Below are 13244 nucleotides of genomic sequence, written 5' to 3' on the forward strand. Positions count from 1 at the left end.
GGCCTCGCAAATCTCGTTTGTAGGTTAAGCTTACCGGTCGTGAGTCTCGTGACCTTGATGGAGATGAGTTCAGGATGCTTACCTTCTTCCAATGGACAAGAGAAATTTGCTTCCGCTCATTGTCTTGCTCCTTTTCTACAACAGGGAATGCTATTGGTCGTTTCTGCAACATGTAAGGCTTTTGGTGGTAGCTTATTTATAGCCAAAAGGAAGAGCTGAAAGTGATTCAATCAAACTCGCAAAGCCAAAAGCTTGTGCATGAACTTTCGGTCATTCGCTTCCTTGTTTTGGAAATTACCCTGATTAGTGAAAGGAAAAGTGTTATCATTGCAATTTTACTGTACAGTAATACAAAAATGTTATCATTACAAGTTTACTGTCGATAATCCAAACACAGGACTTGACAGTAAAATGCATTTGTTGTTAGGAGATATATAAAGTAATTTATAACCATTGAACATTTCTTTTTCTTCCTTTTTTAATACATTTTCTGACGTTATCTTTCAAAAAAAAAAAAAACATTTCCTTTATATTACACCAGAAACTGGTTAAAAAAACAGGTCCTTAGCCACCAAATCCACATTAAAAGATGCACCAGCTGCACAACTTACCAGCCCATAGAGTTTCACAAATCACTTTTAATTCATCCACACCTTTTTATAGTAAATGGAATTGTAAATAATTAAAGGATCATGATCGGCGAATTGGCTCGTATGGTCAGGTATGTGGGCTGACTGAGATGCCTTTGAGAAATCCACTCTGTCCATCAGTTTCTCAAACTCACGATAGAGCAATAGTACAAAAATCAGGCAGCTCATTACCCACCACCACCCAACATAAGCTGACAAGGACTTGCCAAGTAGACAATCATGGATATTTCTCTTTTTCATCAATGGGTATTTTTACTTTGGCGGCCATTGCGCGCCAACTCCAACATTAGCCAACAATAACTCATACATTTGTCTTACGGTAGAAAGATCCACCCTTCTGGGTGCTGCATATTTAGATTGTATGCAAAGTAGTCAAGTAAGTTAAGTTATATGGAAGTCTTAATCCAAATGTAATCAAGCTAAATGTACTAATACAACATGTCACCGTTTAGAATTTTGGAAATAAATGAATTAATAGCCTGTCATTGCCTGTCAATAAGGCATCCCATGGCATTCAAAAAAAAAAACTCAAAATGTCTCTATTTCTCAAAATATTTCAAAAGCCAATCGTGGAAAAGCTCTCTAATTTTAACATAGAGTAAACCTGAAAGGAGAGTACAATAGAGTAAACCTGCATTGTAATCATGGAAAAGCTCTCTAATTTTAACATAGTTTACAAGCTTCAATTGCAAGCTCTGTGATCAACACAAAATAGGCATTCATATAATTCAACACAAAATGGAGCTCCCTTGTGTTGTATGAGAAAAGGGAGCTTTTACTTTTTGGTACACAAATTGTTACACAACCATGGTAAAAAATCACAAGTTATTTCAAAGTATGTGATTCATTGTAGAAAGCATTTTCTATGACAGGAATCAAAATCTTATATTTGTTAGTTGCGTCAACAAAATCAAAATCAAAATGTGTAAAATAAATATTCGATACATTGACACAAACATGAATGATGTAAAAGATAGAGCTCAAGTAGACAGCTATGAGGTCCATAGAATTAAAATAAAGAAGCTGATCCGGTGCCTCTAGAGGCATGCCTCCAGGGTTGCTCCACGTGGCACATACACAAGGAACCATTAATCCAGCTCATCAAATAATGAATGTGCCATAGATGCATATCACACTGTTGGGACAATTCTAAGAATTCAATTGATGGGGTACAAATGGAAACTAGAAGTCAAAATTCAGAAATGGCTCATATTCTTCAAAAAGTTCATCTGTCGGATGATTAGGATAGTTCACAAGGCAATTTTTTGTTGGTGGCCAATCACCGAAGAGCCCATCGATGCATTGTTTCAGATCATGGCACATTTTGCGTGTAAGGGTAGATGATGTGAAAGCAAAAATCCTGTGCCTATAGAGACATCGTTCCCATCCCTTAAATAGAGTAGATGTTAAGAACAAAACAAATAGAGATTATGAGGTCCATTTATAGGAAATAAAATACAACCATATAATCCATCATGAAGGAAAATAGCCCATTCTATGGCCACCAGAAGCACTAAACACATGATGCTAGATCATAATCTTCCATAGCAGAGTTCCTTAACAAAAATCCGAACACACAACCAGTGAACCTTTGTACTCTAAAACTCTCTCCTTCTAGATGGCACCTAATAGTCTAATACCCAATGGCTTCAACAAAGGATGGCAACCAAGAGTCCAAGACCCAACCCAGGTCACCTAACTGAAACCCGACCAACCACAGAAAACAGTCACTCCTTGAGGTCTAATGTATCATCTTCCCAAGTCCCAACCAATGGCATGAATCAGTGTACTGGACTGGCCCACCTTTGGCACAACTCTACATTACGGTAACAGTGGCTGTATCATTTCTAAATTTAGATGAGCTCCTTCTCTTATCTTCTTTCTCCTACTAATGGCATGGTTGATTATGTCTGGATTTTGATGGTGGACGACTCATGCTCACATTTTCTGATCTTGTGAGCCATTCAACTGAGCTTACTGTTAGACTATCAGTTGACCCCCAAAAAACAGATCAACAGGAAAACAAACAATCAACAGCCATGCTTTCTTTATTTTCTTTATCAGGAAAACAGACAATCAACAATTTGAAAACAAAATACTATATTATCAAAACAAAAAACAGATCAATAGACATTGGGTTATCAGGAAAACATCAGGAAAACAAAAAACAGATTATTAAACTATTTAAAGAACAGATCGATGTTAAACAAAATACTAGATCAATAGACAACAGCCATGCTTTCAGACCACCGTCGAGCCAGGGCCGCACAATACTTACCTGATTCGATGCAGACAGGGACGGCAGTCATGACACTGTGACGGACGGCGGGACAGTGATGGACGTCGGGCGCCGAAGAAGAAGAGGAGACTAGAGAGGAAGAAGATCGGGTAGGGTAAGAAAATAGGAAGAAGATTGGGTAGGGTAACTTGGTAAGAAAGAAAAGAGAGTCGCTCGTTCTTCGGTAGAAAGAAAATCGGATAGGGTAAGAAAGAAAAGAGGGGTGGGGTTAGGGTAAAAAATCAAAATGACTATTTATAGTACCCGCCGGGTCGGGTCTGTTCGGTTCGGGCATGATCTATTCAGTTCGGGTATCCGGGTCGGGTCGGTCCGGATATACCTCTATCCGCACCCGTCCCGAAAGACGAACGGATCTGGGTGGCCAGACTCGATCAGGCCGATCTGAGTCGTCGGTTCTGTTCAGAACGGTACCGGGTCGGGTCGGATCGGGTCGGATCCACCGGATCGGGTCCCAGATGCCTAGCTCTAGGGAGGAGCCCAAGTGCAGTCCAAAATTGTTCGGGCTTTATATCTAAGCCCAAGCCAGTCCCATGGGCCTAAAAGACATGCCTAAGCCAACCCAAATGCCTGACCAATCTAAAAGCCCACAGGCCGGCTTGGCCCATTGAGAGCCCTAGTTGCAAGTGCCGCGTGAGTGTCCCACTCGTCATTAGTCACTTCCTCTTGCTTTGAACTTCTATGGTAGACTCTGCAGGAACGAGCTTCACCTTTTAGTTCCCCACGATGAAATTCATTTCCATAACCAACATAACACTTTTCTTTTCGTAACTTTCTTGCATCTTTTTATCTTCTTCGGCTTCACTGTTAGAAACTCCTGTGTCTTTCGAACCCTTTCCTCAAGGTTTCAATGATGCATGCTTCACCACTTAGATTTTCACTAAGTACTGAGATGCACACTTCGATTACTTACAAAGTATCAAGTCATGTACATGAGTCCCTATGCAACTTCTCCCGGAGAACCAGCTTACTCCAATGTTGAACATCGGTTTCAACAGCTGTATTGATCACCACCGATACCGATTTGTATGTCCCATATCGGCTGATACAGGCTGATATGGGTCAATATGCCCATGTTTAGTTTAAATCAGATGGTTAAGATTTCTTATTCAATATGACCTTGGAGATATGCGCCCTCCACTGTCCCACAAATGGCTGTAAGCGAGTGCCACATGTGAGAAAGATGAGTCGCCACCTTAGTTCAATGGCCCGATTTCAACAAACAAGTATCCATGAATCAGAGCTAGGATTGTTCAACCAATTTAATTTGGGACTATGTCTTAGTGGATTCCACAATTTAGTATGTCTTAGTGGATTCCACAATTTAGTATGTTTAAAATTTGATTCCAAGTGTGCCATGTGTACAATTTCTGAGTACATGAGTACCAAGCTTCATACTCTGTCAGAGTTTCAATTACCTCCCTAATAAGTCAAATTCACAGCAGGGAGTTGTTTGATACTCCAGCTGCATATGGTGCTTGATATGAAGGCATGTAGAAATGGTACACGAGACATGTCAACTCAAAATGAACCAACCAAATTGTGGAACCCATTGTCTCTAAGTTGCAGTACCAAAATCATATTGTTGGAACAGTCATAATCTCTGATCAGTGGACACTTGTTTGCTGAAGTAAACCATTGGATATTTTTAATTTTTAACTGTCCACTAAATGGCCAGTTGCCCACCAATCTGAATGCAAAACAATCAAATAAGGTTAATTTTTGGTTCATGAAACATCTAAACCATTACCCAAAATTCAGATGACTTAATTTGAATTCATCACACTCTGCAGAGTATCATAGTTTTCCCATTCACATTCACAGCCAGCTTGGACATGAAAAGACAGCTCATGTGCAGTAACAAAAGCACTAAGGGCCTGTTTGGAACGTAGGATTAGGTGGGATGGATCGCATTTGGTCCCATGCAAATTCCATGCATTTGGAAGCAACAGGAAGGATTGGATTAATCTAGGTATCATATCATCCAGTCTCAGACTCTCAATAGTAGATACTGTGGGATTTTGAAATCCACTACATCTGTGGGCCCCTTGTTGATGCATGTGTTCAATCTATGCTATTCATCCATATGTGCCCTTTAGGTGTGACATTTGAGCTGCATATGCATACAGGTGACCGGCATCAGTTGTGAAATCTGGTCCGTTGATTACAATTCCATGGTCCACAAAACACAGGTTTCACTTAATACGGTGTTTTTTCCCGAAGGAAGAATTTGATCCTAAATGTGGGATGGGACGGTTAAAATACCATGGTATTTCCAGACATGCAATCATTGTGCAATGTTGGTGTTAATTCCATCTAATGCAATTCCATACGATTTAATCCTGTGTTCCAAACAGGAATCTGAAAACATCTTAAAAGTATTAAGAAGTAAAATTCTGTCAATTACCATATCTCTATTATATTCTCCACAGTATTTGTTTTTTTTGAAGTGGATGTATGTTTTTGCTGAACATTGTCTTTTGGCTGACTAGCAGGCAAAAAAAGTGATCCAAAGTGGACAACAAGAACCATCTCCGGCCAACATGCATTATGTGGCATCTGAACCATGCCCCAATCAGCCCAAAACAATCATCATTGGGTTTAGCAAGGGTGGGACGGTGCTCAACCAGCTGCTTTCTGAACTCGCCCACTTAAAACATGAACCTGCCAGGATCTGGGAAGAGAATGCCATCTTCCCTAGTTCGGAAAACAGCCTCTTGAGAAGCATCTCCGACTTTCACTATGTTGATGTTGGCCTAAACTCTAAGGAAGCATATTTGACTGATGCCAATGTGATCAAGAAAATTTCTGAACACCTTTCACGGGGCACTGATGGAATGCGTTTTGTACTTCATGGCACTCCCCGACAATGGTGTGACAGCAGCCGGCCATGGATCCGGAATGAAAAGGATAGGTTGTTGCAGTTACTAGAAGAGGAAGCTCATAGGAGTGGAGGCAAATTACAGGTGCATGAGAGATTCTATTTTCCTGATAGACCTCCAAATTTGCAAATGCATTTTGAAATAATTGAAAATTTGGACATGAGTTGAAGTTTGTGTATATGTATGTATTGATTTCATGTATGTATTGATCGCATCAGACGTGTGAAATTCAAATGTGGAATCTACTATCCTGTGCTGAAAACCTATGCCCTTACGATAGGTGTCCTTAGCATCTCCTATGGTTGTCAGAATGCCCCTTTTGAACCCACATCCAAATGCATCTTTCCAACTGCATCACAGAATTACATGGCTGTGCTTGCTGGTGATGATGCATCAGCCAGTCACAACCCAGGTAAAGAAGGTTGATGTTAGGCAGGCAGCTAATAATTCTGCCAAACAAATCATTAGAAGTCCTGTTTCGAATTGGAGGCGGATCCCAGATAGCTGAGGCATGGATCCTCCCTTTGGTCTGTCTACCAGAAAATGGCCCTCAGCAAGACCAGTTAACCCATGAATTTGTTGTCTTCCTTGTTGGTTGATCACTAGAAGAGAGAAACTTGAAGCAGGAGATGGGAAGATTGAGAGAAGGTTGTATTGCTTTATGCTTATGCAATCATCACTTCCTATTTCTGCTGCCAGCCTATGTGGGCCACAAGGTGGGAAGGTTAAGATGATCAAGTGATGCGTGGAAAGCTACGATTTGGATACATGGAGGCAGAACAAATCAATTGGCTGCAACTGCAAACTGAAGAAGATGGTTTATGAGGTAATGCGTATGGCTGCCTGAATCTTCTACTTGGGGTGTTGCTCACTCTTCAGAATCTCACGACTCCTAGTTGCTTTGGTTTATTAAATAGCTTTTCTACCTTTTCTTGTCCCATATCCTGCAGCTTCTGGTTTAAAATTGGCAATACTAGAGAAAAATGCATCAATAGCTGCAATTGGAATAGAGGAGTTGCTTTTCCCACTCGTTCAAGTGCATTGACGTTAGGAATGACTCATCATAAGTTTCTTTCACTTCTGGTGGGCTCTATGGGAAGCTGACTTGTGCTTTAGTAAGTGGATCTTCTAGATTCTCTTTTGACCTAATAAAGTCAATTGCAATTATCCCATCTCGGATTAATTGCTTGACTAAGTTACGTCTCAGAGTAGATGTTTGGACTTCCCATTATAGGTTCTATTGTTTGCCTTAGCTATCGCAGTTTAGCTATCACAATGTAGCACAATTGTTGTCATTGGTTTACCCCACAAGGGTATATCGAAAAGTAGATTTTTCAATCATTTGGCTTCTTCATCTGCCGTTCCAAGAGCAATGAACTGGGAGTCCAGTGTGAATCGAGATATAGAGGTTTGCTTCTTAGACTTCTAGGATACTGCAATTCCTCCATGAGTAAACATATAACCATTAGTAAACTAGGATTCCATTGAATCTGATATTCAATTTGCATCACTGTACCCCTCTAGTACAAACTGGATGTTTAGTATACTTAAAACCATAGTTATAGGTTTTTTTCAAATATCTTAGTAATTTATATACGATGTTCCATTGATCTTATCCAGGATTACTAGTGTATCTACTTAACTTACTAATTTAATATGTAATATTAAGTCTAGTATGATTCATTAGATACATTAAATGCCCAACGACACTAGAATACCCTAGCTATGGAATACTATCACCTTTATTTTTACACAATTTCATATGAGAATTAAATGTAGTACTTGTAGGTATGCGGTCTAGAAGATTATATTTTCTTCGAATATTCTCCGCATAGTGCAATTGAGATAAAGCGATTCTGTTAGAATCTTTCAAAATTTTAATTCCAAGAATTATGTCTCTTTTAAATCCTTCATGTAGAATTGTGAATTAATGAAAGATTTAATTTCATTCACCACATAAATTTTAGAACTAAAAATCAACATGTCATCAACATTTAAACATATAATAATGCATACATTTTCAAACAACTTGTTGTACACATTTATCAGACTCATTAATTTGAAAACTGTTTGACAACAATACTTTATCAAATTTTTCATGGCATTGCTATGGAGTTTGCTTGAGCTTATAGAAAAATGCATACCTTATTCTTGTAACCTTTTATCACAAACCTCTCGGGTTGGTCCATGTAAATTTCTTCTGGTCCTTTATTCAGAAAAGCGGTGTTCACATCCATTTGGTGGATCACAAGATTGTGAATGGAAGTAATAACTGTCAATATGTGTATGATAGTGATCTTGGTGACATGTGAATGTGTCAAAAAAGTCAACGCCTTCCTTTTGCTTGTACCCTTTAGGCATAAGCCTACCCTTGAATTTCTCAATAGATCCATCTGGTCTAAAGCTTAGTCTTAAAAACCCATTTACAACTTATGAGTTTATCATCGGGAGGTAAGTCTACCAATTCTTAAGTATTATTGTGCAATATAGAGTTCATGTCACTATTAATGGCATCCTTCCAAAAGGTTGCATTAGGAGAGCTCATAACTTCAGCATATGACGATGGATCATCCTCTACAAGGAATGTGTAAAAGTCGGGTGTGAAGCTAGTCACAACTATGGCTCTTTTACTTCTTCTAGGTTCTAAGGGCTTTTCTATTGTATCATTTTTTACAACAATTCTTATGGCTGAGTCTACCACTTCCACAAAAGAAGTAACCTTAGATTTGACTGAAAATATATTTTCAAAGAAATCAACATTTAAGGATTCGATGATAAAATTAGCATTAATATGATTATGAGATCTTAAAACTAAGAATTTATAAGCCTTAATATTTTATGCATAACCTATGAATGCACAATTAAGTGTTTTATCATTTAATTTTGTTTTTTCAGTAAATGTGACCCTATCTTGGCTAGGCACCCCACACTTTAAGATACCCAATTTTGGAGCTTTATTTTTTCACAATTCATAAGGAGTTTTATCAGAATGCTTATGAGATACACGATTTAGAATATGACATCCAGTGAGGATGACTTCTCCATATATATTAAAAGGCAAAACATAACTAAAAAGCATATCATTTACCATGTTCATCAGAGTTTTATTTTTCATTTCAAAAATTCTTTTTTGTTGAGGTGAATATGGTGTTGTTACCTCATGTATAATTCCTTTTAATTTATAATATGATGTGAAGTTATGAGAAAGATCTTCTCCGCCTCGATCAGATATAAGAACTTCACTTTTCTTTTTAATTGATTTTTCACCTCATTTACACAGACTATGAATTTATCATTTGCTTTATCTTTACTCCTGATTAGATATACTTTGGTATATCTAGAATAATCATTTATAAAGGTTATAAAATATTTTATTTATCCACAGTTACAATATTATTCAAGTCACATATATTGTGAATTACATCCATGACTTGATTAGTCCTTTCAATACTTTTAAATGATTTTTTGAAATGCTTAGATTGTACACGTATTTCACATTTATTTTGGTTTTCCCTTTCAACTCTAAGAATAAGCCCCATATTAATCATGCTTTTAAGATAATGATAATTCACATGTCCAAATTTAGCATGTCGCATATCAAGAGACTCAATCAAGTAAGCAAAAAAACTAGCACCATTATCATTCATAAAACTCAGTTTGAAAAAGCCATCAAATGCATAACATTTTCCAACAAATATATCATTTTTAGAAATGATACATTTTTTAAATTAAAAACTAACTTAAACCCATTTTTGTCAAGTGTAGAGCCAGAGACAAGATTTTTCTGAAGATTTGATATATGCAACATGTCCAGAAGACTTAACACTTTTCTAGAAGTAAGATTCAGGCTCACCTTTCCCTTGTCAACGACCTTTGTCTTAGACAAATTTCCCATGAAAATGTCTTTAGCATTCTCTACCTTCTCATATGAGGAAAAGGCACATCGGTTGTAGTACAGGTGTTTGGTGTCTCCTAAGTCTATCAATCACTCATGTGTATTACAAGCAATACGTGCTTCAATTATACCCCCCATAAACTCCTCGGTAACATGTGCATGGTCTTTCTCTTTTTTTATTGTTGTTTTCTATATTCCTTAGCAAAGTATTCATTTTCCCAACACACATAATATCATTCATTCTTCTTATTATTTTTGTATATTATTCTTGTTCCTTTAGCCATGTGGATGCTTTTTCTTCGGTGGTCCAGACATTTAGTTTTCTTGACCCTTTCGGTTATTCTCAATAAAGTGGGCCTTAGTTACAAATTCTAATTTTAGAAAATGTTTATCATGATTTCTTGCAATCTCTTTAATCTGTATATGAAGGATGAAACCATCCAAGCTAATATCATCTCTTATGCTTCATAAAATTTTTATACTTCTTCAAAAATGGTGGAAATTTCTTAATTATTACAGCAGTTTGGAAAGCCTCATCAATCACCATACCTTCATATGATATTTCATTAACTATCTTTTGCAAATCATGTACCTGATCTACTACAGACTTATAATCAAACATTTTAGAATCAATATAATGACTCACAAAACACTTCTTTGTTCCAACATCATCCGTTCTAAATTTCTTTTCAAGATGACCCCACAAATCTTTGGCAATGTTGAGATGACAATTGATATCATAGTTTTCATTTGTCATATCATTAAGAATGTAATTTCAACATAAATAGTTATCGTTCTTCCATTTTCATTGATAAAAAAATATCGCTGGTTCATTTGCCTCAAGTGATGGGACAAATTCTTTGATAATATAAATCAATTTGAGGATAGTGAAATAGAACTCCATTTTCTATTGTTATCTCGTGAAGCTCTTCCTGTAAAAAATCTTGATTATAGGATTATCAGAAACAGTTGCCATAATATCAAGATTTTTTTATAGATAAATCTGTCTTTAAATTGTTGATTTTAATATACTAAAATATAACAAAAAATCAAAAATATTAAAATCGAAAATAATAAAAGAAGAATCTAGAGAACTAAGGCGCGTTACAATTGTTATCTTAAAGACAGATTTGTTCCCACAGGAAGATTCCTAATGCACTGGGTTCTAGCAAGCCTACACCGGGATACAATAACTCTCATCCAAGATGAACAGTGTCGATCAGGTGCACTCATAATCTCAGCTACATGAATCCCAGAATGTTCGTACTATTTTGCTCAAATAGAAGTTATAGAAAGAACTCAGGAAAATTAGAGAGGAGAAATTTTCATATGATATTTTCATTAGAAAAAAGAAGCCTTTATAAATAAAAGGTAGATTGCCGTTAGAGCTCGAGGTGCATGCGAGCAACGTAATAAATACATGTTGGCACATACTAATTCATTAAATATTATGTCGGTGCACATTGACTCTGTCTTCATGTCATGACCAGGATAAAATCTATGCAAAAAAATAAAAGTATCCAATCAAAGACACACCCTACTCTACTGCACCACGACACAACCGTGACCATGACTACAGCCCATGCGCGCATGCAAGGTTGCTCCCATAGCATACCTTTGTTTTCCAAAACAAATGATTAGCAAGGAGTTTTAATAAAAAGACTTAGTTTTTTTTAACAACTTTTCAATATGGACTAAACTAAATACAATTAAAACAAGCTTGTCAACCAAAGTCAAAAATTTAAAAAAAATAAATAAATCATTTTTTTCCTTTTATTCTAGCACTTTGACCTTCGCACACAGGACTCAGTTGTCAACTGTTCCAATGCTCTTTCCTATCATGACACTGTTGACCTTCATCTGCAGCGGCCCAGTCATCATCGTGGTAGAGGTCAAACACTCCGATGATTTTGGGATGCACTTTTCAAGATTCATGACAATGTCCAATATCTCAGTCAACATGGACTTTGCAAACGGCCCGAGCTGACGCTAAATTCATAGTCAACCCACCTGGATTTAATAAATGCAGAGTCAACTTCAAATGGCTCTGACCATGTGGGCAAGGAATAGATCAATTCCACTGGCCGGGTTTACCTCTTCGCCATTTCAGGAGCAGAGAAAAACAATCTATGATTTTGGAATATTATCACTCTTAAGTAGAATTTTCAAAAATCACAAAACCGTCGCGCTTATTGCATTGTATCAAAAAGAAAAGTCTGTGCATGTGCACTTCTATAATTTTTGAAAAATCAAAGTAATCATTGAAATGATGGAAGCCACTATTTATTTATTTATCCATTTACATTTACTAATGTTCTCTGGAAACCATATCCATTGGTAGCTGGACAAAGCATGTGGATGTAATGTTTGAAAGCTAGACAACTGACCCGGGGTTTGACCCAGTTCGGTGACTTGATCTACGTGTTTTTCAATAGACCATGTGCGTGGACCCAACGTAGCTTTTTTTTAAATAAAAATAAAAATGATTAGCAGACATGATCGCGTGGATGCCATGACTTTTGTTGGCTTTGAACACTAGGACCATCTTCAGGCATCCAAAAAAGCAGTTATTGAGCAGGTGGGCCCACCGGTTGACTTTTAGGGTGCGTTTTGATTGTGTAAGTTACTTTAGGTAAGTTATTGCCACAAGTAGCTTATCTTGATTTTTACTTATTCAGTTGATAAGTATATTTAGTAAATCCATGCTTATCAATCAAAAAGTTTTTTTTTTTTTTTTTTAAACGTATTTAGTTTCTAACATCATAAGTATTTATCTAGTTGTTTGGTCCTCCTCATACCCACTGTCCAACTTGTAGAGCCAACCTTTGATGTGGGCCATTCACTGTGGGCCTTATCTTTGGTGTGGGCCATTCATCATTAGGGGCCCACCATCAACATTATTGTCCATCATGTGGGGCCCACTTCAATATTCACAGGCCATCATGTAGATCCAATCATGTAGATCCACCTTTGATGTGGACCATCTATCATGTGAGCCCACCTCTGATGTCAACAATCCGCCATGTGGGACCCCCTTTGATATGGAGAGTGAGAGAGGGTGAGGGCCGATTTGGATACTACCAAATAAATAACTTTTTTGACTGACGTATTACTTTTCTTAAATAAGTTTGGTTATTGAAGTTAAATAGGTAGCTTTTTAGAAAAATTATCTTATATAAGTTATTTTTTATTGCTTTTAAACTTTCAAAATTAACTTATGTTCTTCATTTTCATGGGCAAGTTGAAAATTTATTTAAGGTAATATGCTCTCTGTGGCCCTTTCTAAGTTCATGAGAGTGGAAAATCATCCAATGAATAGGTAGATGATCTAGTGGGCCCCACATGATGATAGCCCATATTGAGGTGGCCCCACATGATCAATGATCCACATCAAAGGTTCACCCCTAATGATGAAAGACCCACATCTAAGGTGAGCCCCACATGATGGACAACCCACATTAAAGGTGGGGCCTACATAATGGGCAACCCACATCAAAGGTGGGCTCCACATAATGGGCAAT

General features: G+C 37.3%; 1 protein-coding gene and 1 long non-coding RNA gene across 3 annotated transcripts in view; both read left to right on the forward strand.

Moving 5' to 3' along the window:
- LOC131232446 (uncharacterized) overlaps positions 1 to 6000 on the forward strand; it is a 32365-nt gene extending 26365 nt beyond the window's left edge. The window contains exon 3 of one of the 2 annotated variants that reach the window (XM_058228678.1): positions 5439 to 6000. In XM_058228678.1, coding sequence (XP_058084661.1) covers positions 5439 to 5996 — 558 coding nt within the window. In that variant the 3' untranslated portion in view covers positions 5997 to 6000. The remainder of the gene's footprint in view (positions 1 to 5438) is intronic. The other variant, XM_058228679.1, reaches the window with a different exon arrangement.
- A 536-nt stretch (positions 6001 to 6536) lies between these two features.
- Positions 6537 to 12670, forward strand: LOC131232447 (uncharacterized). Its single transcript, XR_009164838.1, has 3 exons — positions 6537 to 6943; positions 11590 to 12163; positions 12263 to 12670. It is a non-coding gene; the product is annotated as an uncharacterized LOC131232447 (long non-coding RNA).
- The last annotated feature ends 574 nt before the right edge of the window (positions 12671 to 13244 follow it).

Source organism: Magnolia sinica, chromosome 18 (assembly GCF_029962835.1).
Source record: "Magnolia sinica isolate HGM2019 chromosome 18, MsV1, whole genome shotgun sequence".
Classification (NCBI taxonomy): Eukaryota; Viridiplantae; Streptophyta; class Magnoliopsida; order Magnoliales; family Magnoliaceae; genus Magnolia; species Magnolia sinica.